Source organism: Trichophyton benhamiae, assembly GCF_000151125.1.
Source record: "Trichophyton benhamiae CBS 112371 chromosome Unknown contig00294.0, whole genome shotgun sequence".
Taxonomy (NCBI): Eukaryota; Fungi; Ascomycota; class Eurotiomycetes; order Onygenales; family Arthrodermataceae; genus Trichophyton; species Trichophyton benhamiae.
Window position 1 is genome coordinate 227587 of NW_003315087.1, and position 26255 is coordinate 253841.

Genomic DNA, 26255 nt, shown 5'->3' on the forward strand with positions numbered 1-26255 from the left:
GGGCTGAGCAAGAGAGTGCTCATGGAAAGATATAAAAGGCAGCATCGAGCTCCCCATATCTGAGAAATATCATCCAGCACTCCAGCACAAACACATCGAAGCAAGAAGTCCAATCAAGCAATAAATTGATCAACTTAATCAGTTTAAAAAAAATCAATCTATCAAGATGCAGTTCAACCTTTTCACCACTGCCTCCCTCCTGTTGGCCAGCACCTCCCTTTTGGCTGCCGCCCTCCCTCAGAGCCTTGCCAACCGCAACTCTCCTCCAGTCTGCGGTACCTGTAACCCGGTCTCTGGAAAGAACTTCTGTGACATCACCACCTCTTGCATCAATACCGGATCTACCTTCCACTGCGCCTGCCGTGCTGGCTACAAGGCGAGCCCTAACAACAACGACATCACCAAGCAGTTCCGTCTGCCATTCAAGAACTACGAGTTCCTCGTTTTCGTGCCACAGAACACTGCTTGCAACACCCTCTGCAACGACTGGACTCTGCCACCACCAGCTTTGTGCTCTGAGGTCCCTCTCTACAACCAATGCAAGGTTTAAATTGCTTCTATAGCGAAACAACTCACGTTTGACGCTTCGACAACAAGAGTTAGGAAAGATGGACTGTGCGATCAGCTAGGAATTTAGATGGAGAGGATGTACTTGTGGGATGATTGATCGATTTGATGTGACGAAGAGGTCATATGAGATATATTGTGGTTATGGCTATATTTTTTACATTCCTTTGATGACAGCGTTACTTTGCAAATATATTCACCTGTTGTACATGACAGACAATTCATATAATAGTATTGGAAGTAAACATGACCATTAGTACAGCATAGTTGACTAGAGAAGTAGAATTGCCAATATGGCGCAGGAATGTGTCAATGGTATGTTTAAATTCTCTACGTAAGAACATGAGAGTACATGAGTAAAGGAAAAATATACCCCAACCCAGGACGCCAAACGCCAGTCCATTCCACCAAGATCCTGCTAATATTTCCAGGACATGCTCACACCAACCCAGTCTATTTCCGCGGGAAGAAAGCGATTTGGCCTAGTATAATGAAGCGTGGACGTTCTCCGGGCACACAAACCCGAAGGAACTTCGGCTTAGATATGCCACAATCGGAGCAGCCGCAGAAGATACAGGCGCCACGCATCGGTGAATTATTTGGCAAAATGTTCATGCAGTGATTGCAGAGGAAGAAGACCCAGATATTGAAGTCTGCGAAGTTGATGCGCCAGTTCTCATTCCTCCATTTGGTGGGTTCATGATGGTGAGAACTCCGTCCGATACCGAGCATTTGTTGGCGGTCACGGATCTGAGAGTTATAGCGCTTCTCCATGTTCTCTAACTCCTTGTCCCATGATACTGGAAACCCGGCCTTTTCACAACTGATGCTGCAAGACCCTAGCTTGTCCAACACTCTCGGTAGACAACCCTTGATGTATGATTGCAGGGTTAGAGAGCTGCTACTCGTCATTTTGCGCATTATCCGATCCTCATGAGTTAGTGATCGAAAATGGGGAAACGAATACAGGCCCTTGTCAATTGGTGGGTGAAACGGGCACTGTATGTTTTTCCCCATTTTTGAGAAGAAGTTGCAGAGGCTGCACTTCTGAAACTTTTCTACAACCTTTCTGACATTCCGTCTGCTTCTCGTCATACATAGGAACTTGCTGTTGTGCCCAAAGTAGGGGAGGAGAGGAGAGTCGTATAACAGGCGCATGGCCCTGACGCGCGCAGAAGGACAGGCGATGGGATGGTAACCTTTCATGGGTATCGAGTCATGGAAGGTTTTGCACGTCAGCCAGAGCATGGTGCGATCGACAGAGTGCAAGTGGTCAGCAATCAAAAGGATGATATCCAGAGGAAGCATTGTAAGAGTATATTCCTTCTGCCGATAGAACCCCTTGGACATCCTTAGTTTGCCAAGTTCGGGTAGGATACACGGTGACAGGCTCTCGTCTGAAGCCGTGGGCACTGCTGGGCTTTTCGCTGAGGGTTGTGCCATTTTGATGACAGGAATACTTTGACCAAGGGTAGTATAGGAGATGGATATGATGCTAAAGAAGTGGGAGTCTTCAAGAATAAATAGAGGAAAAAAGAAGCTGGAAGCAATGTTTGGAATAAAGTGAAGAAGGCGCGACGACTCATGGACACCAAAACGCCTGCCCGCTAGAAGCAATAATTAATGGCAGCTGATGGAGTCAGCAACTCTTAGTGGTATAAAGAACGCACTCGCAATAGAAAAAAGATAGAGAAAAAGACGAAGAAGAAGGAAAAGGAAAAAGGGATTGGCACGCGGAGTGAAGCGCTTAAATAGACAAAAACCACAGCTGTGACGACAATGACACCACACTACGTCAGAACACGTAGACGTCAGCAAAGTTGCCGAGTTTAGTAGTAACTTTCAAATTCCCATTTGAGTACCATAAATATTGATATCTGAACCATGGGAGCGAGCAGTGTGGCCCGTGGTTCGGATGCATCCGTTATGGAGCGTCATAGGGAATAGAGAGCTAGTTGAACGGGAAACTATTACAACTGGTTAATTCTGATGGTATATTAGATTAGGATGTGGCTTAAGCAACAGCGAGACGCGTATAGCTCTATCGTTGACGTCGGCTTATTAACAGCAGACTGCTCGCGTCATACTGAATTTGATTTTGCATGAGCTTTGTATGGGGGGTATTGGTATCTGCCACTTCGTAGGGTATACATTGGGTATACATTCAGGACACCAACCACCTTAGTGTTATATATATATGTATATATATATATATATACACACTGAATTATCAATAACTGTCCAAATGGTCTTTTCATCTTCAAACTGCCGATGTTGTAGAGTCGTTGATGTAGACTTGATGACGTCAAAATAGGGTTGCGGATAAAAGTAAAGCCATCCCGTTTAAGGTGATTAGTCATCATTTGGCTTATTCATCATTCCCTTGTTTATTTTATTTTATTTTATTTTTATTTTTTTCCCCCTTGAAAGTCGAAGTCAAGTCGAGTCAAGCCAAACAATAGCTGGTTGATTCTTCGGTCATGAAGGGTTAATTTCGCTCGTATGCTCAGTATCAGTGTGTATCAAGACAGTGCTCCGTCGCTTTGACCTTTCCAGACGGTCTCACCCCGCCGTGTCGGTCGTAATCGCCGCCTCCAATCGTCGCCCCTCCTGAACCCCTGTATCCCTTGCATCCGTGCAGCCCTGAGTCGCAGCCATCCCCTGCTCATAAAATGCAATATGACCAAGGAGGAAAGGTGAGCTGTCACCCGTATCCACGGTTCCGGGAATGGTGTAACCTAATTCGTGGAGACGCAGAGGCCGCAGACCCGTCAAGGCATGTAAGATTGTTGCGGCTACCGAGGTTATATCGATCACTAACAGGGGGGTTTCCCGGAGGCATTGGCCGATATCGACTCGACCTTGGTGTGTCTCCTCGGGGGAATTCGCTGCTCGACGTCGAACGGATAACCCCTCCATCTTCCTCTCTTCCTCGCTATAAGAGACGATCATACAGAGTAACCCTTGGCCATCATATCCGGAGCCCCTTGTAGATCCTTGGTTGCTTTTTGCTGCTGGTTTTTGGCTATATATCAGAATTTTCCCTTAAAACCTTTGATAGACGCCGTGTATCCGACATCCTGCACATTTGCTCGGACGAGAACTGGATCCCCTTGTGTCCGTGGCCGAGTTGGCGTGATGGTGATGGACCGCCAGAAGCCCTGGGGCTACCGATGGCGGTCCTCCAAGCCCTTTATGCTTTCCATTGTAGTTCTGGCCTTATTCGCTGGTAAGTAGTTGGTGATTCCCTTATTTCCCGCGGCTCAGCTTGGTTTGTTTCTAACGTAGTGTGTTGTTATCCTCTGTAGAAACCTTTCTTTATGGCTTTATCGTCCCTATCCTGGGCTACATGCTTGAGGTCCGTCTGCATGTCGACCCGTCGCAAACACAGAGTCTCACCTCGTCCCTCCTCGCTATCCATGGCTTCATGACTTTGGTCGCGGCACCAATTATTGCCCATTTTGCAGATAAGACGCCGAATAGGAGGATGCCGCTATTGATAGCTCTGGCAGCATGCGCCGTTGGGACGACACTCGTTGCCTGTTCCCCTTCCGGTAAGCCTAATTATTACGTTCATCATGAGAGAGAGCATGTTGCTAACATGGGTTCTTAGTCTGGGGACTTTTTGTAGGCAGAATCCTACAGGGAATTGCCGGCTCTGCGACATGGATTGTTGGATTCGCTACAATGGTGGATAATGTTGGAATGGACAACATAGGGAAGACCATGGGTCTCTCGATGTCCTTTGTCATGGCCGGCGTCATATTCGGACCGGTGATTGCTGGCTCCCTGTTGGAACTCGTGGGATACTGGGCTACTTGGTCCGTTCCTCTGATCGTCATTTTCCTCGATATTGTTGCCCGTCTGCTCATGATTGAAGTGAAAAACCAGCCTGACGGACACCATGACTCGGCACGGAATCATCAGACCGATACCCTAGCTAATGAAGAGACTTCCTTGCTTCAATCAAGCGGAAACAGCAACGAGGCATCTGGTACCGATGGATCACCTAAGGCTGCTGCTGAAGAACCGGTATCATCCCGTAATTTTTACCTCACGGCTCTGCGCGATATGCGAGTAGTGATAGGTCTTTCGAGCGTCATATGCGCATCTTCAGTCGTAGCTGGATTTAATGCAACTCTTCCGCTTCATCTAAGCAGGATATTCAACTGGGGAAGTTTGCCCGTTGGAATGATGTTCCTTGCCATGCAGATACCTAGCATGCTCCTTGGTGCTCCAGTTGGCTGGCTCCGTGACCGGGTAGGGCTCAAATTCCCTACGGCTATAGGTTGGGCATTTCTGGCCCCGCTGCTATGGCTCATGGGTGTTCCTGGGGACAGTAATTTCCCCTGGGCCGGCGCCGATAATAATGGCCCGGCCATATTTGTGTCTGCAATCACAGGAGTCGGAATTGTCTACACTTTGATCCGCGGAGCTGGTGTTGTCCAGATGACTAGTACGTGGACAAAAAGTTCCCTGTCACTGTATTTCTTCATATCACTAACGAGCCTTTACCCCTAGTTGCGGTGAATGAGATGCAGACTAAAAACCCGAAAATATTCGGGGAACATGGCGGTAACTCTAGAATCTCCTCCATGACAGAGGTAGCTTTCAGTCTTGGATTGGTCATCGGGCCTATTCTGGCGGGATCCTTGACCGAGTTGGTGGGCTACTACTATATGAATTTTGTATTCTGTGAGTATACCTTTGTCAAATCCTTACCAGCCTCCCTACTAATACCTCGGTAGGCATTTTATCTCTAATCCTCGCCTTTGCGACGTTCTCCGTATTTGATGGAAAGCGCACTGGTGAGTCTTCGGAGGTCTAGACACGCTGTTTATTGTGAATTTTCATTTTGATCTCTTGGGCAGCATTAGCACGGAATAGGGGGGTCATCACATAGGCGTTGCTGTTTGATTATAGTTTCGATTGTGCTCACAGATATATCTAATGAATTGATAATCAAGCCACAACACTGCTACGATAATTAGCAAACCATAAACTTGCCAGTCGAAGATATCGACCATGCCATGATGCTTACCATTAAAGGTACTACAGCGACTGTCTATCTTATGGTTTGCTATGATAACATATGTCAAATTTTTTTTTTTTTTTTTTTATTCTTTTCGGGCTATCTAAATAATAAACGTAACTACTTGTTGAACTGTGAAAGCATCTTCAACCGTCGTTCAATGCTTCTTTCTGCAAAGTAGACATGTGCACCTGCTTCAGAACATCATCTATTCCAATGGACGGTGGCTTGGTGGAGATCTTCATTCCAACGCGAAAATCCGGCCAGACGTCTTCGGCGGTGTGAGGTTTTGACTGGCATATTTCGATTGTGTCGTCTCTATCTCAACTGCTCCAAAATTCCTGCGTGGCTTGAAATTCGGGAACCAGCAGTCTCGCCTGTGGTATCATAGCAAGGATTGCCTTCCAGTCCGCATGGGAAATTCCTCACTGACCTTTCGACCAACCTTCTTGACGCCAGAGGTGGGCGTTCCAGCCGGGACAGACGGGTGCTTTATCTCAGCAAGCCGGCAGAAGACAGGGAGTCTCTCCTCAAAATAGTAAGAATTACCATTTAGCAGCGCCCACAGATATAATTTGTTTTGCATTAGGTACACGGCGGATAATTTGCCAAAGATTGTATCTGCGAAGGGCAAGATAATCATCCGCCGGAGACGAGCCATCCACCCCAGAGATAAAGGGGAAGAAACAGCAGAGGACAGAGATTCCGTTCAGAAGTAAGTTCCTCTTGTAGATGGAGAGACTACTCCAGCCATCATTGCCGGTTCAAGATGTCATAGGGGTATGGACGTTCGAGCCCGATCCTCGGTGCTATGGTGTCTGGTATCCAATTCTCCCCAGCTCTGGTGATAAGATTGGGTTTATCATTGGTATGTAATGCTTCTCGAATTGGTCTCAACAGTGTAGCTAGCTGACTTTTGATCTTTACCCCCTATTGTTTGCTGGAAACACCCCAGAGCGCTAACCGAGCAGGAGCAGGAGCAGAAGTCTGCTATGGAAGCTCACTGCGGATTGACAGTCTGATATTGAGTTTCAGAGGAGTGAGGCCATCTGGGTAGGTAGGATACTTTCTCTTTCATTTTAGTGATTGGTATAACATATGTCTGCACTCCTCCATAAAGATAATTTGTGGTGAACGAATGCGAGGCTTATTGATATTGTTCGTCGAAAATGTGACGCAGTAACCAGAGCAGCTCATAACATCCTTGTACTGTAGTCCGCGGGTACGGATTACCAGAAATAACTGGTCTGACCACGTAATTCCGGCTGAGTCTTTTCATAATAGTCGCTACCAGACATTTTATTCTTCAACAGACGCATCCGGTATCATGTCCTGCGTAGAGGAGGTCTTTATTCCCACATACACTTCCATATTTTTATCCACGGCGGAAAGGTGTAGTATAATGTGGCATATAGCGGCTACCAAGCTGAGCTTGGGGTTGGAGTACACAGCCTCATTCTGTCAGGTTCGTTGGTTTCCAGTGGCTCATAGGCTTGTTGCATCTTTATGTATAGATAAATTCTCTCCACCATGCAAAATCCGAGCTCTATAAGTATTGTTGTGGTTAAGGCTATGTATCAAAACAGTTGAGCCAAAAGAGTGAGCCCACACTAATGGTCAGCAGGATGAAGCTATTTCTTCACCAAATGTCCAGCAGCAGCACATGTTTGAAACAGGTATTCTCGATCCAGACGGGTAGCGAGGCAGGATTCCATCAAGTATCGAGCACCTCCAGGAGAACTTATGTCAAAGGGTTGTTTCGAGCATATAACCCTCTCAAGTTATCTGTGAATGAATGCCTCTGTCTTTCCCCCGTGTCCAATTCCGCCAAGGGCGAGTATAGCCTCCGACGGCGTGGTCTCAGTAGTCGGTTGAATGAGCGATAGACGTAGACGTAGACGTAGACGTAGACGAGGATGAGAATAACCAGTATCTCTGCTGCCTGACAAAACCAAAGCATATATTTCTTCCCCTGTTAGCCGGATGCCAACTGGAAAAGGACATAGCAGAAGTCAACAAAAACTTATGATCCGGGCGGATCTCCCTTTTATAGTTAACTATTTAGCCCGCAAGGTAACTAAGCTCTGCTATCAAGGTAGTTGTTTGTATGTTGAAAAAGGCTTCCAATTATCGTGTATTGACGTTGGCGGTAATAGTGGACTAACAGACACATTGGCATCTTTGAGACGAGAAATGCACCGTATATTGACAAGCTGATAACAGGCTTCTCAGCCTGGATTCTTTCGAGATGTCGATATGGGAATAGTTAACTGCCAACGGAGGCCAGTAATAATACTGTCTGCATCAGAACGGACGCATATTTTGCTTAAATGGCATATTCGACACTCCTTCCAGCTGAGCTTGTGAGTAAACCACTCTGACGAGCACGACAGCTCTTTGAACTAAATATGGTCCCGCATGCTCTTTGTCCCAGATCGATTCGGGAAGGATGGATGGGTCATGATCAGAGAACAGCGGGCACATTGGACCATCGGAGTTGCACTTGATAGAAGAGCATATTCAATAGTTAAATGACTCCCAAAAAGTTCCTGTTCTTGCTTTGCTACCCCATATCCAGGTCTTGTTAATTTTAGGAAAAGGGATAGAAAACGTCTTCCACTATTCCAAGAATATTACCTTAGTATCTTCAGAGTATGAGACGATAAAAACTAGATCCCCTTCTCGCTTTCGTCCTCGGTTGGAGCAGATTCCGGGAGGTAGGGCGCGGATAATCTCAGTGGCTGAGCGGTTTTTAGGCACAGGAGCAATAGATAATTGGCGGAGAGATGGTGAGGCTGCAATACTCTCAAGGGGATGGTTCGTGCAAGTATCGTTCTGTAGCTGAGAAGAATTACCGCAAGGGGTAAATCGAGTAAGAGACTCTCATACATCCGCAGAACGATTCCAACTTTGCTGTTTTGTTTCGTAAGCCTTCGTCTTCTTAGTCGTCTTCTTGTTCTCCATTCTTGGTGTATTTTGCTGATTACCTATAATCCATATTCCTTTGAACTCTCTCCCAACAGTATTTTGTGGGAGATGATATTTCCTCCAGAGACATAAATGACATCAAGAATAGGTGGTAGAATATTGAGATGTCCAAAATCTATGTCAAAAAAGTGCGAGATCCAGTTGAAGGAGCAACAGCATTTTTGCAATTAGGATTCTGGATTCCGGAAAGGCTTCTCGGGTCTTGAATGGCTTTTGTCTGCAGTGTGTTTGCAAGAAACGAGAAGTGACTGTGAACTGTCTTGAATCTCTGTATATCAGAACGGCATCCATCCCACCCCCGTTACTTTTCCTCCGAAGATTATTCCTTGCTTTCTCGAGGTGGCCAAACAGGCGATCGCAAATAAAAAATACGTATTGTATGGAAGGCCCGGCAGATGTAGCGATGACATGTCCATCCGGTGCAAGTACTTCCAAGGGAAAGGATTGGACTGGGTCTGCACTGTCGAAGCAATTGACAATCTCTTGTATTGTTTTCAGGAGTGAATAAAACCGACGAGGGTACGTGGACTGTAAGGATTAGGGGGCTGTTCCAGCATGAGTCCAGAGCAATATCGGGGCTCTGTAATAAAATAGACACGCTGGGCTTATTGCAGGTTGGAACACTATTGTGACATGGCGATATCAGCTTCCTCCGGCTACACCGTGCATGGATCCTATAGTCTCATTGCAAAACTCCTTTGGGAACCGCTTCGAACACTACGGCCAATGCCCGACTGGTTAGATATATCCTTCCTAGCACTGCATGAGGTGCGAACTGTCACTGGTGCAGCTTCGAACCATATTTGATGTAACGCAGACCACCCGAAGCGTCTCTAGGCTGGATAGTAGAGCGATAGCCCTAGCTGAGTGAGAGCACCTCCTTGGGTGGCCATCAGTTCTTGCTTCGAAGAGCACCGTATAAGCTGGAGACCAATCAATGGTGGATAATACCCTATCTCGAGACGCTTTCGCCCCAGGCGCAGAGAGGGTGTATATACCCCGTAAGAGGCGGCCACCATAGGCTCTTGGAGGTTTGCTTCCGAGTTCATCTCGTTTATATAGCTGTACCGCTGTAGGCTGGTTTGCTGCGCCGATATCAAGGGTGTCCAGCTGAGATGGCATATATAAATAATTCTCGATAACCCTGGCTCACCCCTCGTCAGGCCAATTCATAACTTTTAATTCCAGACTATTTACGTACGTCCGCTTGTACCCTCGGTTTAACTAGTGATTCCATTCTTGGCATGCGTATTTTTCTTCTTCGGTAAGTCTGTCGGGGAGCCTGTCGTGCATTCGGTTGATAAAGGAGACCCCAGAGCTATAAGGGGTTGCGGGAGTCACAGGAGCCACTCTCGTCGTAGGAACGAAATCTTTGATTCTCGCCAGCTCTGGGGCTCCTTTCTGGTCATGGAGATTGCCCAATACAGCACGATCTTCTTCCCTAACTAACTACCTCGGGCTCATAACTCAGCTCTGACGAGATTCTCGATGCTTTGTCGACTACGAGACCTGCAGCCACGGTTATGTGAGAGTTCGTATGCTGGTGTCTCCGTGCAATCAAACCATCGGTTTAAAGCATAGAAGAGAGGCAATGGAGCCGTTGCTTTCCCTTTTCCTAGAATATGACACAGGGCCTGAATATGGCTCATAACATACAGTCAGGTTCTCTTGGACTTTAAACGTAAGAGCCCTCAAGAAGCAGACGCTGAAGGGAGGCTTGAGGTCAAGGAAGAAGGGCAAGGGCCGTATAGTCGGCCCCTGGCATGTCGATGCTTCTAGCCGCCAATGGGCATCCTTGATATGCCGCTTCCTAGCATGATACCATGATATGAAGCAGAGGAAGCATCGTGAAAATAAATACTGACCGAGGTCTCCATTCTCTAGCGGCCCGACGAGCGCGCTGGGCAGCGGACAAGGGATAACCCGGCCACACGAACGTAGGCCAAACGAGCCGCAGGCTGCGAGCTCGCAATCTCGCCAGTCCAGGCCTAGAAGGCCTAGATCTTCATCCTCGGAAGCCGGAGCTGACGCAGCTCTTCCGACTCAGGTTCCTTGTTAAATATATTAGTTAGCTGCCAATCACCAAGTCGAATGAAAAAGGCACTTACTTAGCGTTTCACATCTTCGATGGACCCGGTGGCACTCGGAACAGCTCTGGCCCATGGAGGAGGGGCCGGCAGTGGTGGCAAGGGCCTAAACTAATATAACATAGAGACAATACCTCATCTCTCCCAGCGTCAGAGTCGTGATTGGACCAAGTATATACCCGTGCCTTGCCGGGGCTGTCAAAGGCACTTGTGCATAATGCATGATGTCAAATATAACCACTCTCTGCCAGAAGTGAGCGAGGGCCCTGATGGCCGAATGAAAAATTGGAAGAGTACAGTACTTAGGGTCAAAGCCACCGGCGGTGGAATAACTAAGGTACTCAGGAAGCGTGGAATAGTTCCACTTCGATGCCAATTTTTCGCGAGCCCAATGTCTAGGTAGAGAGAATTGAAGTCTCTCCATATCTACCAGGGGACAGGTTTGGCTCTCAGGATGCTCTCTTCACAAGTGGAAACGCGAACAGAGCCATAGAACTGACCGTCGGTTTGCCTGTCAATCCCCTTCCATGCTGTCGAAGTATGCCGCGCGAAGAACCGGCCGTATACACATTCACCCAACTGCTTTTATCTCCCTGGAGCTACCCTTCGCAAAAAGGCACCACGTAAAAGGTGAATACTGGTTGCCCGGAAGCAGCCCCAACTGCCTGAACTTGGAGTCTCAGTGGAAGAAGGGCAGGTCTGAGTCGCCCCAGTAGCCGGAAGAGAGGAGGTAGAAGTTGCTTACAATCAATGAGGCCAGCTTGGTAACAGTTATCCTGCATTGTTTCGCTAACAGGTAGTTGATAATGTCCTCAGGAGAAACCAGCATTTGGTCAAGGGAGTGCGAGGACAGAAACCACACCAGTCAGTTACCCAGCCTGCTCCAAATTGGCCAGATCATCGGCTCATGTTTCTGACATATTCTGGATGGCTGGTCAGAATTTCGCTAGATGTATCATTGTACATCTTCTCCGTATTGTCTCCAAAGGCTGCAATAGCATCCAGGTTTGGGTTGCAGCTATACAGCACACACCCTGTCCATGTTGACCTTCATCTCTCAATAAGTTCGAAAACTTATGTTGGCGGTACCGGTTGCTAAAGCGCGTGCATTCGTTGCTTCATTTCCAAATGTGTTGACTTCCAGCTGAATAGAATAATGTTTACAACTTTATGTAAGTTGTAGATCGTTATGTTTAACATCACTAAGTTTAGAAAAGAATCGCTTGCGAACAAGGCCCCATGGTGCATAGGGGCTGATGTATTTGCTTTGCTCGATAAAGTTAGCCGTTGTCAATCACCATTGTGTTTGATCGCACTTCATATTCCGTCGACAGGCTTCCATAGGCATTTGAGGATCTCAGGGGTACACTAGAGTCAAAGCCCCCGTTATTCTTAGCTATCCCGAGTGTCTCTGGATCCGCTCGCAGAGATATATATATATCCATTCGACGAGAAAGAGACAGCAAGGAGAAGTAATAGCCTCTATCTGCCATATAATGCCTGTCATTAGTGTGGGCTCGCTCTTCTGGCTTATGGGTAGGCGCTCGCTCTCTAACAGGGACCGGAATGTAGAGTGATGAATTATGGCCCCTGATGAGCGCTGCATAGTATCAAATATGCCGTTCAACCAAGGCGGCCAGCCCACATGATGAATTTTGCCAGTGCTTTAGTTTCGTGTCTCGCTATAATGACAGTTTCCAATGGTGGTGGTACGGCAAGATGAAGTTATCTTTTGACATAAGATGTTGGGCTGGACGACTAGGGCGAATGGGCCGGGCAACAGCTGGCTCTCAGTGCTCATCAGGGTATCCATCACTATTGATTGCTCGTGCTGCGGTCCTCATAACTATGGCTAGAGCGAGTCTCAGGGATATAAACATTAGCTGAGAGCGGCTGGCTAGGGCGCCATAGATCGAAGACAGGGCTTGGTTGAGAGAGTTATCTTCAGGTCAGACGCTCATCAGCTTCCCGCTTGCGGCACTTGATTATCGCCTCTGCTGGGGTTTGTATCGTAGTATAGTGGAGCTGAAAGCCAAGAGTGCCTGCCGTTTGGTGGTGTAATCGTTGTGGTGTCATTGACGTAGGGACAGCCGTAGCATAGACTGCCCAGGCCTGTTGGTATCGGTGCATGTGAACGGTATACCCAATGCAGTGATCAAACCGCCCAACAGTCACAACAGTATATCGAAATGTATCAACCATTGCGAGGAAGGGCTCTTTCTTTCAATGGCATTTGGGAGAGCAAACATCGGATCATCTCAGTGGACCTCATTCCCATCCTACGTCGCCCTTCCCAATCGGCCAGAGGGCTCCCACTCGAAGTTCCGGTTGTTTCCGCAGTTCAGCTTTCGTAAACTGAGGATAACCCAAATGAGCTAGCAAGAGGTGTAAGATGGATATCTTCCACGCAGTCAGATCTTCCCATTTGACACCAGATATCATTATGAAATCCCGGCCTAGTGTCTTCTGTTTTTTGGAGCAGCAATTGGGGAGACTCTGGGGCACTGAGGACGCATTAGAACTTATCATAAAGTCGAACACAGAGAGAGTAGGTGAATTGACCTCCCTGCGAGTTATATTCGCATGTTATGCCTCTGTTCACGCCATATCCACGCTGGCCTAGAGTGCCGTGTTGCCTACTGTACGACACTCTGCAAGCGCCAGACTCCCATTTCCTGGGGCCTTCCAACAAACCAGGGCTCTAAAATGGGTATCTACCTCTTCGTGGGGAGCAGTGGGCGTAGTAATGGCTAGCTTTAGCAACGAAGTGTTGTAATCAAGTCTCCTAAAACCCGCACGGCCAAGTTCGCAGCAACCGCTAGTCTCTTGAGCAGTAAATGGTCTGCATCCCAGCCAAAGGATGACGTTCTGCGGCTAGAACGGTAAGCTGAGTGATATCTCGGCAGCCAACCCGTAGTCAGTACGATGGCAGCGTTGTTCTGGAACCAGCCCCTATCGTGTGGGCGATAAAAATTGGCAAGCCCCTCGTGTAATATCTGAACGCATCCACTGGTGCAGGGGAGTAAGCGAGGCAACAGTCAAGCCATTCAATCTTCAGGAAGATCGAAGGGGCCCGTATCCAGAAATCCAAGGAGAAAATCACCACCAGGGAAAGATATGTTGTCTGCATGAATGGCCCAGGGGAAAAACTATGACTTCCTATCGTTGAGCATTCCAATGATATCCTATGCTCCGAAGTTGACCTTGTTCCCCGCCTCCAGTCTTGCATCAGGCCCGGAATTGGAAGCTATAAGTCGGCCTTTCGCTGTATGACCGCAAAGTAGAGAGGGCCGAGTGCTTGGACAGTCTTTCCCAGTCCAGGAGCATCATTTAGAATCCCAGTGCTTGATTCCTTCTTGATCATATCCAATTTCGCAGCCGCACTTCTTCAATTCCTCTGCGGACGGAGATGCTGCCAATTCGATCAAAGTCACTAGTCATGATGTGCTTGTTTCTTCTCTTGTCCGGCCTGATGGCGGTGAATCTTTGGATGGCTGCTCTATTGATCATGTTCCTCCATGCAATCCCTTCAGGCGGCCCCTCCTTCTCCCCGACAGCAGGAAAACCGAACCCCAGAAACATTTGTATTCGTCTGCATTGGTGAGGTCGGTTGTGGAAAATGAGAGGCAGATAATCCTTGCGCCTAGCAGGAGATGGATGAAGTACATTCGGCTGACAGAAGCTTTATTTGCCCAGGATACGCCTAGAGGCCGGAGGGACTCCGCAAGAACGAAGAGCTAAGCTGCTCTTCAATGTGTATTGATCTCTTTGCGGTGGTCGTATCCCATGCTTGATCACAGAAGACAGAAGACGGCGTTGTGATATCCTGTTCTTGATGTTATGTGCCTCATCGGCTATGACGCAGCCGCATCAGCCGACGAACCGACAACGAATAGCGTAGATCTGATTTTGCAACATCCCAGGGTATCTTCGACATCGACGCTTATGCAATAGCCCGTCATGTATTCAAATAATCAGCGTCTTCGTCCTGGGATTGCGCAATTGTGCGTTGGCTATTCGCTGAATGGCGGAATTTGACACGGATATTGGTAGTATTTGATTGTTGCATACTGACTGAAGATAGCAAGCATAGAGCAGACAAGGGAAGAAGACGGCACTATCTGAAAGGCTGAAATCTCATGCACTCGATCCAGATCAACCAAGTAACAGAAAATGGACGAGATATTTATACCCTTTTGCTTCTGCAGACCCCAAAGTTGCAACGCTGCCAGTTTTTGCAAAACACTGAATAGCGGGCAGTGAGACCATGAAGTCGAAATTTCTCCGTTGAACCGAGTTCATTTAACTAACTGGTCAACTAACTCGCTAGTTAGTTAACTTAGTTAACGCGACCACCGAAACTAGACAGCGATTGCCGAGACAATAATGTATGCGCATGATTAATCCAAGGCCACTAGGGGCTGGTCAAAACTGTAACCGCTGATCTTCAAATGATTGATAAGACTTATTAGGTCGGCATATCTACCAGAACGGTGCTGGTTCGAAAAACCCCTTCGACCTTTGACGTGGAGATAGTTAGTGTGCTCGTCAATCAAATAGGTGGTAAGTAAGGCTCCTCAAATGACAAAATGCATGCATCACTCGGCCAGTGGAGTCTTGATTGGTTATCGGGTATCATGTTCATCGGCCAGTAGGTCCGTGAGGTTACGGCCGTCGACAAAAGCGGGTATCAAAATGGCTCTCCGGATTAATAATGCAATCGTTGCAAAGGTAGCACAAAAAGCAAGGAAACCAAGAGACCTCATAATAATGTTTCGGAGGCAGTCAAGGTCCCACTGTCAGACCCCATAAAATATCTCGTATGATTCCATGGTGCAGGAAGCTCAATAACGGTTTAGAGGCTAGATGCATGCTCTGTGAAAATAGCGAAACTTGGCTCTGGTTGATCGCGTCGCTTTCCTGGAGATACAAACTAATGTCTGGCTGTAGCTATAGAGGATCACCAACTGAATACGCCTGCCGGCTTGATAGCCAGTGCGGGAAATTCAACCTTGCCATCTCTCAGGTATTCGCAGCTTCGCCGAGACCAATAACATTCGGCCAGGTATTCTGTCTCACAAAATCTTCTCGGGTAGTTGACAGTGTACATACAAGGACACCTGCCCCGCATAGACATTTGCTCATTGTTTCCCTCCCTGATGGACGCTTATCAATGCCGCACAAAGACGTCGACTGCAATCAGGTATTATTCCGCTATCCCATGGTATCGGTGTGATAGTCCAACGTAGTTTGGCGTAAGAAAATCCCTTAGTGCTGCTTTCAATGAAGGCTCTGCTAGATGATGCAGATCGTTCCTAAAGGATATGGTATAGGTTTCGGGGCAAGGGGCAGAGCCACTATCTTGTATGGCATTGCTGTTAGATAGGGTTAGCGCCCAATATTTCCCACGGGATATAGATTTGCAATTACTCCGTAATATGTGGGTAATCACGGATAGATCTCCAAAAATGTCAATTGTGACCTTAACACTAATCGAAGTATACCATTTAATCAAAAGTGCGAGCCTACACGATTGGTAGGAAGGATAACGTTTCTCAGAGCCCATAGCGAGACGTTGAAATGGGTAGATCGCTTGGCCCATAGAAGAACAAACTTGCGTCAAGAAGTGTGGATATAGTTTCATACGCTGGCCATATTGACAGCAGGCTCCACGGTAGTTCTAGAAGATAACAACTTCTCTGATGCAACGTGTTGGTGCAACTTCTCGAGAGTCCAATTATGTCGAGCCAGTTTCTAATGGGAACCTTATGCTAGAGTTAGAAGCGTGCAAATGGGCTAGTATCATAGAGTGACTAGTTACTTACTTTCCATGCCTGAGCTGCTGATTAATTATAGCCCACCGGACACAATCTAATGGCATACATGCCGAAAATGCATGAAGAGATGGGTAGAATAAACTGGGAATGCCTCAAGGATAGTAAGCGTCATGTTGTTTATTTCTTGGACCATAATGTATTCCCAAGGAGCATGGCAGGCTTACCGATCCAGCCTAGAGCGCCCACCTTCACATTTGTCTGCTAGGGGTAAATTTGCTGGCAGTCGCCAAGTTGCATCTTCCGTGCTTCGTCGGAACAATCGGTCCCTGCATGCGCGTTGGGCCATGTCATGGACTGGTTAGACGAATCTCCTTCATCAGGAGAACTCCCGCCAGGCTATCACTTTGAGTTCATGTTTATGCGGAGGGTCCAACCATCGTCTTGCGTCGAAAGCTCCTGGATATCTGAGCTCATATCCAGTGTGACCTCTTTAAGCTCTTCATTTGACCTGCTCACTATGGAAGCTTGAGGTCCAATATTGTAGCTTCAAATCAGATCCATTCCGTACGTGGTAGGTTTTACGTTAAGGATCCAATTCGAACAAATGGCAGTGGATATATAAGCAAATAGGTATAGAAACTTCCTGGATACCTTCACAAGAAGCATTCAGGAAATATACTCATGGTATTTCATCTGCTATTGATTGAAACCCTGTTGCAAATAATGTCAGCTTGGTACAACATTAGCTAGCTGGAAAAATCCCTTACCACATAGTGCCAGCAATCAAGGTCTAGCACACGATCAGGTTCTAGATTCGTGGCAGCGTAAAGGTTACCTAGGCACCGAGCGCAGGGCAGAGGCACAGCAGGAGGAACGGAGTCTGTCATGATGACCGAAGGAAGAAGCAGAGATCAAGAAACTAGCAGAGCAGTTGTGCAAAAGAGCAAGATGGTTGGGAATAGGTGAGAGAAGATTTTGTTTGCTCCGCAATATATGCCATTACTTTTCGTGGAAAAGGGTTTGGAAATATACACCTTTCCATTGTACTGATAGTATAGTCAATATCACCAATCGAGCGTTTGTGGGAGTATCCAGTAACCTGATTATTTTGTCGTGATGATAAAAGCCGAGGTTCTTGGACGATAAATCAGATCCACGTGGAAATTTGGGAAGTCGATTCCATTTAATCAAAACATCCTTTGAAAATAAGTAAACGTATATATAGTTATCGTCAATAATATTAACATCGACTTGTATAGGGGTCCACTGTGGAAGATATAAATATAAATATACCGTCTTTCAAGCAGACACCTGCCACTGCTAGCGAAGCCGACCAAACTTGATCGTGTAGTTCGTAGCTTATGTTTGATGGTGGCATCTACTTCTCTGTTAATATCGTCGGCTGGAGAATGCAGTAGGTAAAGCACATACTTTAGGTCGTATCCTTCCTCCTCGAGTAACAAAGGGGTCACCCTCTTCCAGAGAGACACCATGGAATTCTCATCGCAGGCTTGATTTAACCACGTCTGAGCTACCTAGAGCTAAAGATGTGGTATTCCTGGAGAGATTCCAGGCCCTTCAGCTATAATTATTAGACCTATGCTGGGACATATAGGGTATATTATCGTAAATAGAAAAGGAGAGAATCATCCTTCAACATAATATGACGAGGATACCGAGGAAAGGAACGAAATAGAAGGATGAAGAGAAAGAAGAAGGGGAAGAAAAGCTTCAGGCGAGCTGGAGGTATTTATATCCTTCCTCTGAGGCCTGATAATAGCTCGATTTCACTGACTGGCTGCTTCACTGCTCCAGTGACTGGGAAATTCACAGCCCAGGGCAAGTGGATCATATCACTAGTTAAAGCAGCCTGCCGAAAACGGATATCGCCACTCAGTGATAGAGGTTCTGCAAGAGTGTAGAAGGTGGAACTGGCAGATATAACTAGTCATGATGTTGCGATGATAAACACCCCCAGCCAAGCTTTTCACTGGCTATAGTTGATAAAACGGTGGATCCGGAATGCTGCGTCTAAGAATAGAGGACATGGGGTATTTGATATCGGATAGTTACTGCAGCTATGTTAGTAGCTGATAAGGGCGGTCAGTTTCAATGGCAGGAAATGCGAATGCGTAACGAAATAATGGAGAAGGTTCAAAAAGCACGTCTTTCTATTGTATCAATATGTCGGTAGTGACTGAGACATTCTATGCTTGACGGCAATCGAAACTACTCCGATCCTGTATATACTCACTTATCTCCAAAAATTGTCTCCATGGACGGGAGGGAAGGGTGTAATTGTAACTGCAAGAAAATGGAGAAAGCAATGCTAAATGCCAAATATCAAAAACGAACGCAATAACAAGGCATCCAGATAGATGAGCGTAAGATGTCTTATAACTTAGCCTTGGCCTTGCTGTTTTCCTTCTTGATCATGTCTTTCAGAACACGTCTGAGAATCTTCCCGCTTTGACTCTTGGGTATGGAATCGATGAATATGACTCCTCCTCTAAGTCGTTTGTATGGTGCCACCTTACCAGCTAGCCAGCTAGCTATGTTTTCAGCCGTCTTGTCCCCCTTCTGAACGCCGGGCTTGAGAACGATGTATGCACGGGGCACCTCACTTCCGTGCTGCTCGCTTTCGATACCAATGACAGCTGCATCGTCCACATCTGGATGTGAGGCTAGATACCCTTCAAGTTCTGCGGGCGCAACCTGGAAACCCTTGTATTTGATCAATTCTTTGACACGATCGGTGATGTACAGGTTTCCTTCTTCGTCCTGATGGCCCACGTCACCGGTGCAGAACCAGCCATCTGCAGAAAGACAACCAGCTGTTGCCGTGGGGTTATCAAGGTATCCTGAAAATACATTGGGTCCGCGGAGATAAACTTCTCCCGTCTGTCCGGCTGGCACCTCTACAGGTTCCGATCCGTCTTCAGTGCTGGTCATATATTTCACCTCCATATTTGGGAGAAGCTTGCCGACCGAGCCAACTTTTCGGTGCCAGTCCTTCCAAGACAAAGTGTGGGTTGTCGGACTGCATTCGCTGAGGCCATACCCTTGTTTGGCTCCGATCTTGATACGGCTGTGCATGGCTTCTAGAAGTTCAGATGTGAGTGGCGCAGCGCCAGAGTTCATCATTCGAAGTGATGAAAGGTCGTATTTCGAGACTGCTGGATGTTTGGCCAGTAGTAGAATGACGGGAGGTACGACATACGAGAACGTGATGCGGTAGTTCTGTACATGGGCGCACCATCGTTCAATATCGAATTTAGGCATGACGTATAGATGGTAGCCAGAGTACATCGAGGCATGGATCAAGCATGTCAATCCTGGGGAAGGTCAGCAAGGTTGATGCAGATCGCCGTTGTACGGATAAGGAGCAGTTCATTACCATAAACGTGAAAGAAAGGGAGGAAAGCCAGCATGCGGTCTCCCTTGCCATCCGGCCCACCATTGCAGGTGAGATTGCCTTCCTCACCCGCTTTAAGCTGGAGTATGTTTGACACTATGTTATAGTGGCTCAACATAACACCCTTCGGCACACCGGTTGTTCCAGATGAGAAGACCAAGAACGCAAGGTCCTTCTTTGGATCAATGCGCGCCCTACGATACCTTGTTGCACCGGACAAGTTGCGCACGGAGGAGAAGTGCTTATACTTCAAAGTCGGATGCCGCTCCGTGCCCAGCAGTACAATGCAGTCATCCGGTAGCCCAATCTTTGCCGCTGCCTTCACAGCAACATCAAGACAGGACATATGCGTGACCAAGAAACGCGCACGGGTCTTCTTGAGCTGGAAGGCAAGCTCGTCAGCCGTATAAGCTGGATTAGCTGGTGTAACTACACCACCAGCCCAATGCGTACCCCATAGCACCGGTGGGATGTCGATGTCGTTCGGCGCAAAGAGAGCCAGCACATCACCCTTCTTCCAATCAAACGAAGCCCTGAGACCTGTTCCGAATGTGATGGCTGTGGACTTTATTTCGGCATAGGTGTATGACCGCAGGGTGTCTGCATCCTGATAAATAACTACTGGCTGTTAGACTGGGGAGAGCTCTCTGGGGATAAAGCCGGGTGGTTGCTTACCTTTGTCATCCGGGAACTCGCGCTTCTCGTTTTCAAAGAGGAACTTCCACAGATCGACGACCGGGATGTCAATTGGAGGATAAGGGGAAGGATAAGGCATGGCGGTAGAGGGTGCTGCTGGCGGTGCTGCTGGTATCTTGTCTTGTCCGTAGCGAGGGGAGAGGGATGGAAGAACGAAAAGCTGGGGAACTTCAAAGATATAACACCCAGCCCGCTCTCCGCAGTGGAGAGGCGGCTTCGGGCTTAACTAGTTAGCGTAACGCCGCCGTATCGGCCTGTATCTGCAGCCTCAATACTGCGTCAACGTCGGTATCTTCGCCGCCAACCAGTGCAGCCTGTTTCTTCATCTCATCGACTGTAGTCTGATGTTGTTTTCCTCATGATGAAAAAATGACATGACGTCGACTTGAAGATTGAAGCAAATGAAGTCCTTCTTGCCCTTTTCGGCGCTTTACCTCGGCTTCGGCTACGGTTCACTTAGTCATCATTTCTCGGATTATCCTTGTTCCATATCCGGCAGGGCGCCGCAGCAAAGATATTCCTTTCCGGTCTGACATAAGCAGAGATTACCTAAGCCAACCAAATCAACCAATGACGATACTCCATTAGTCACAAAACACCACCTTAAATAGCAAGTCGCCTTCCTCTCCTATGCCTTCGGGCATTTGGTCATAGTAACGATACAGAGAAGATTAGCATGGCCCCTGCACTAAGGATGACACGCTCAATCAAAGAGAAGCTACCAGTTTTTTTTTGGCCATTGCGACGACGTTTTGGGAGGTTGAGCGTTGACGGCATGCAAGGGAGGCAGCGGTTCGAAGCGGCCGGTGGACAGGATTTATTTTGATTTTATATTTTTTGTGGACAAGCAACTGATATAGGGTCAAGTCAACTAACTACATAAACGAGCAACGAGCATAAAGGCAGAAAGGAACAGAGTCTCATTATGATTAAACCGTCGACTACATACGTAACTAGTTGTGTATTTATCTAAGTGGCCAGACCAAAGACAAACAAGGAAACCCGCGTGAAGCTACCTCCCCCTATTTTGCTGTCCCAGGCTTGCCATAGCACCCTTTTTTTTTTCTTTTTTTTTGCTCACCTCCGTCGTTTTGCGTAACTTGTATTTTGTTTGCACCTCCATGATCCATACCCCATTATCCACGTCGAAAGACGGTTCAACCGTGATATTGAAATGTATGTACTCCGTACGTGCAGCACTCTTTGCTTACTCCTTCTCGACGACGGCGGTCAGCAGCTTTCCACCACCAACATTCTGGATGCTGGCCTCGCGGGCGCCAGCAAGGCCGAACTGGGTCGGAACACCCTCAATGCGGTGAGTAGAGTTGATGTTCTTGACCATGGTGATTTGCCAGCAGGTAGCACCTCCTTGACGGGAAGTGATGGTAGAGTAGGCAAGGAAGTATTCCCAGATCTGTCAAACGTTAGCTATACGCTATTTATACGTTAGAGTTTAGGGGGAGAAACTTACGCGGAACCATCGCTTGCCGTACTTGGCCTCGACCTTCTCCCTGTTGGCCATCCAGTTCCTGTACCATCTCCAGAGGGTGGCAGAGTAGTGTACGCCAACGGTGTCAATGCCCTTGATCTCGAAGCCAGCTCCCTCAAGGCGCTCGGTGACGAAGCCAAGTGGTGTGCTTGCGTCAGCACCGGGGAAAATGTACTTGTTCATGAACAGACCCCAAATTAGATCCTCGTATTGCCATGACTTACGTAGGCCAGCAATCTGGAGGAAGAAAACACCGTCGTCGTCAAGCATGTCGTACACCTGGCGCAGGAAAGTAGAGAAGTGGCGGACACCGACGTGCTCGGCCATCTCAAGACAGGTGATCTTCTTGTATCCACCGGGCACGCTGGGAGCGTCACGGTAGTCCATGCACAGAATACGGGATTGAGATTCTTCAATGCCAGCCTTGCGAAGGCCATTGTTGCCCCAGGCAGTCTGGTTGCGGCCAAGAGTGATACCAGTGACATGGGCGCCGTAGTGGACGGAAGCGTACTTGGCGAGAGTGCCCCAGCCGCAGCCAAGGTCGAGCATGGTGTCTCCAGGTTTAAGGCCGATCTTCTCACAGACGACAGCGAGCTTGTTGTCCTGCAGCTGCTCGAGGGTCTCTTCCTCGTTGATGTTGCTGATTATGCCAGAGGTGTAGATCATGCGTGGACCCAAGAACCAGCCGTAGAAATCGTCACCACGGTCATAGTGTCCACGAACTTGCTCCTCATCTAGGTAACTGTTAGCATTGAGCTTGTAAAGGTAAGGATATGTAAAAGAAAAATGGATGATCCCCACTCACCCTGGCTTCGGGTATGCATGATAACCTCAGGCATCATTCCAGTCAAGAAATACTTGTACAAGCTCCAGGTGAACTTGAACTGAGCCCAGTCATGTCTGTACTCCAGCATCTCCAGCGCATCACCCTTGAAGTCCACCTGTCCGTCAAAGTACATCTCATGGAAGGTCTCCATGGGAATCTTGGATTTTCCATGGTACTTGGCACGGTCATGCTCGCTCAGGAAGTTAAGGTAATACTCGACAGGACGGCCGGGATACTTGGCCTTTTCATTCTTTCGTGGAGAGATGGTCGACGCAACGGTCCAGTAGGCCATCAGGATCGGGATGGAGGTGAAAATGGCGAAGAACAGGGTTGTCCATAGTCCACCGGAGACCTGGCGGGCAAGGTACGCAGGTATCAGCACCAGCAGGGAGATGAGCAGAGTGTTGGAGAACGAGTCTGAGCCGGCAGCGTCAGCTGGCAAAGGAGCGTTTTTGATCGCGGGATACTATAGTAAATCGTCTATATCAGCATTGACGATCAGGTAAAAAAAATAAAATAAAATAAAATAAAATATAAAAAATAAAACATGTTGGTTGAGGGTTCCTTGAGTCCACGTATATATATGGGGGGGGGGATGCCCAACAGAAAAGCACAAAAGCTGGTTAGAACAGAGTAAACAAACGACGTACCTCTGTCGTCCGGACGCCGCAGGGCTCAGCATTCGGGCTCACGCACGAGGCAGCTGGGGTCTCGACGAACTCGAATCCTTCAGCAGTGACGGCGGTGGTTGAGGGGGCCGGTTCCTGGTTGACCGACTTCTTCGCCATGGTGGGCGAGGAGGGTAGCTGGCAAGGTGCTGGCTGGGTTTGGGCGACGAGGGCGTAAGAACTGCACCGACGGCCGGGGAGAGACAAGACAGCGAGCTCAGGTGCAATTGGCAGATGCGGTGCCTGTCTGAGCAGAGCGAGACGGTCGATACAGCCGGCAGCGGGAGGCAGAGGGTGTTGCTCGCTTTGCAAGGGGGGAAAGTCGAAGGTGGTGAAGATGGACTGTGAGTTAGTTCGTGCGATGGGTGGGCGCTTGGCGGGCCAGCACATGCAGCGCTCGGAGCTTGACGTTTCAGGGGGCAAAAGCGCTAGCTAGGGCAGGCAGCATATACAAGGACTTGAAAGTACTTAAGCAGCGGCAGGGCAACTCCACCGGGAGACCCTTGATATTCTTCAGGCAGATGAAGCAGATGGAGCCTGGAGAGATCGGACCGGCCAGGGGTGTAGAGCTGGTTTGAGAACTGGCTGCAGTAGTAGGAGCTATTTATTCTGTGCGAAATAACAAAAAACGAATACTATAAAGATAATACATAGTGTCAGAAAGATACGATGCCCTGGCGCCCTTCCCCCCTTGTACCCCCTGACCCCCTTCCAGCAGAGATAGAGAAATAAGATAGGTAAGAAAAAAGATAAAAGGAGTTGGTTTAGATGAGAAGCTGGAAATTAGCACTCTCCTCGTCCTCCACAAAGGCATCGTCAACGTTGGTGCTGTCTATACCCAAAAGCTCTTCGGTCGTCTTGACCTCGTCGTCAAAGTAGCCGGCAATCTTACACCGGGACCACATCTCAGTGCCAAACGCAGGTGGGCCATAGAGCTGCATGTACAACTCTGGTGAGAGGTGGTCTGTTTCATTCTCCTGTCCGCCGGCATTGTTTGTTGACCTGTTCGTCTTGGAGCTGCTCTTGGGTTGGTCGGTCCCTTCTCTTAGAGCTGCCAATGCCTCACGACCCTTGGAGTAGCCCAGAGTGCTCCTTGAGCTGGCCACCGCGGCTGTATGGCGCATGGAAGATGGGTTAGTTGGTTCGGTAGTCTTTTTCTGTTTTGTTGTTGTTGCGGTGGTGGCAGTAGCAGCCTTTGCAGCGGCCTTTGCAGCCAGCCTAGCCGAACTCCTGGTCCGTACACTTTCCTTTGGGTCCATGGCCAGAGCCTGTGCAGCACTCTTTGATCGGAGGGTAGACACTGTTCTCTCTGACCGCTGGGACTTGGTGGTGGCTCGGCTGACAGGTCTGGACTCCTCTGCTTCCGCTTTGGCGTCGTCTCCTTCTCCGTCTAGCTCAAGAGTGCCAATGCTATCAATCTGTGCTTGAATCAATTCTTCGATGTGCTTGTTATATGCATCATCGAGCTCTTTCTCTTCTCGCTGCTTGGCTGTCAATCCATCTTCACCCACAGAGGTGTCTTCATAGAGCTTCTCCCATCCGCGGGCGAAGTTGTTTCCTTTGAAGTGTGGGAAGGTCGTGTCGTATGTAATATATCCATCGTCATCAGGAAGAGCTATTCCATGCTCAAATTAGCAGACTGTAAATCATATCGGGCCAATTGACTCACGCTTTGGCTTTGGAGGCATGTATTCAATCTCTCTCTCAGGCTCCTCCTCCTCCACAGTCACGGTCTTCTCCTGTGTGGCCTGTTCAGGCAGCGGTGCGGCCTTCTTGACCTTGCGAGTCGACCCCCGTTTGGCACTTCTTTGCTTGATCGTCCCTATCGGCATGGTAGGGGCCGGAGTCTGGAATGCCCGTGCCTTTGCATTAGTCGTCTTCATCCCCAGCGGCGCCCGCGTCATGCCTTAAGCCACATTAGCTATCTTATCCCAACACGGCACATATTCAGGTACGGTCGATAACTGCTTCACACTCACCCGCCGGAGTAGCCAACGCCTTCTTATCCGCACCTTTCCCCTTGCCCTGCAGAGCCGCATTCTCATCCTGTCCCTTGAGCACCACGCTTTTCCCTATCCCGGCGCCCAACCCCTTCCCGAACGTAAGTGGCCTGTTTTCATCGTGAAGAGGGAGTCTAAACGGCGTTTTCGGTGGCAGCTTGCCCGGCGTCTTTGGCAGGAGATGTCGCACTCCCTGGTTCAACGGCTTTGAGGCCGCAGCCGTCTGGTGCGCGTTCACCAGGTTCTCCTGGCCCTGTCCTCTGATAGACAACATCTCTCCAGCTGTGTCGTCTCTTTCTGTCTCTCTCTGTGTCTCTGTATATCGCTTTATCAGTATCTCAGCCAGCAGTACTCGTCGTCGCGTAGTCGCCGCTCGTCATCTTGGTCCTGTCGTCTGCTTTGCTTGTCGTCCTCTGCCGGCTGCTGTCTCGCCCTCAGTCTCGCCATCGCCTGCCTTGTTTTCCCTCCGCCCCGTCGCCCCGGCAACCGCGCCAGGGAGAAACATGTCTCACGTGACATACCCACTTCCACTTACGTAAGCCTCACCCCAAAGCTCCTTTACTCCTTTTTCACGAGTATCAAGCATCATCTACTTCCACCTCAGCAGCAGACGCAGGCAGCCATATTCTTGCCCAGATACTTAACATCCGCAGACAGACCTCGAAGGACACCCATTCCAAGCCCGCACTAGCAGCCAGTACAGCCCACAC

General features: G+C 48.4%; 6 protein-coding genes across 6 annotated transcripts; 2 read left to right on the forward strand and 4 right to left on the reverse strand.

Annotated features, from left to right (window-relative positions):
* Nucleotides 1-166: 166 nt before the first annotated feature.
* Nucleotides 167-550, forward strand: ARB_02433 (uncharacterized protein; the record flags this gene model as incomplete). The annotated part of the gene is made up of 1 exon (XM_003011328.1): nt 167-550. The coding sequence occupies one exon, from the start codon at nt 167-169 to the stop codon at nt 548-550; it is 384 nt and encodes a 127-aa protein (XP_003011374.1).
* Nucleotides 551-1020: 470 nt separating this feature from the next.
* ARB_02434 (uncharacterized protein) lies at nt 1021-1917 on the reverse strand (the record flags this gene model as incomplete). The annotated part of the gene is made up of 1 exon (XM_003011329.1): nt 1021-1917. One exon carries the CDS (start codon nt 1915-1917, stop codon nt 1021-1023), a length of 897 nt encoding a protein of 298 aa, XP_003011375.1.
* Nucleotides 1918-3705: 1788 nt separating this feature from the next.
* Nucleotides 3706-5315, forward strand: ARB_02435 (MFS transporter, putative; the record flags this gene model as incomplete). The annotated part of the gene is made up of 4 exons (XM_003011330.1): nt 3706-3796; nt 3876-4121; nt 4199-5023; nt 5089-5315. 4 exons carry the CDS (start codon nt 3706-3708, stop codon nt 5313-5315), a joined length of 1389 nt encoding a protein of 462 aa, XP_003011376.1.
* A 13530-nt stretch (nt 5316-18845) lies between these two features.
* On the reverse strand, nt 18846-20888 carry ARB_02436 (uncharacterized protein; the record flags this gene model as incomplete). Its single annotated transcript, XM_003011331.1, has 4 exons — nt 18846-19786; nt 19849-20484; nt 20542-20788; nt 20838-20888. 4 exons carry the CDS (start codon nt 20886-20888, stop codon nt 18846-18848), a joined length of 1875 nt encoding a protein of 624 aa, XP_003011377.1.
* Nucleotides 20889-21769: 881 nt separating this feature from the next.
* ARB_02437 (uncharacterized protein) lies at nt 21770-23935 on the reverse strand (the record flags this gene model as incomplete). Its single annotated transcript, XM_003011332.1, has 4 exons — nt 21770-21976; nt 22034-22785; nt 22857-23343; nt 23528-23935. The coding sequence occupies 4 exons, from the start codon at nt 23933-23935 to the stop codon at nt 21770-21772; spliced, it is 1854 nt and encodes a 617-aa protein (XP_003011378.1).
* A 374-nt stretch (nt 23936-24309) lies between these two features.
* Nucleotides 24310-25819, reverse strand: ARB_02438 (uncharacterized protein; the record flags this gene model as incomplete). The annotated part of the gene is made up of 3 exons (XM_003011333.1): nt 24310-25160; nt 25215-25367; nt 25525-25819. 3 exons carry the CDS (start codon nt 25817-25819, stop codon nt 24310-24312), a joined length of 1299 nt encoding a protein of 432 aa, XP_003011379.1.
* Between the last annotated feature and the right edge of the window lie 436 nt (nt 25820-26255).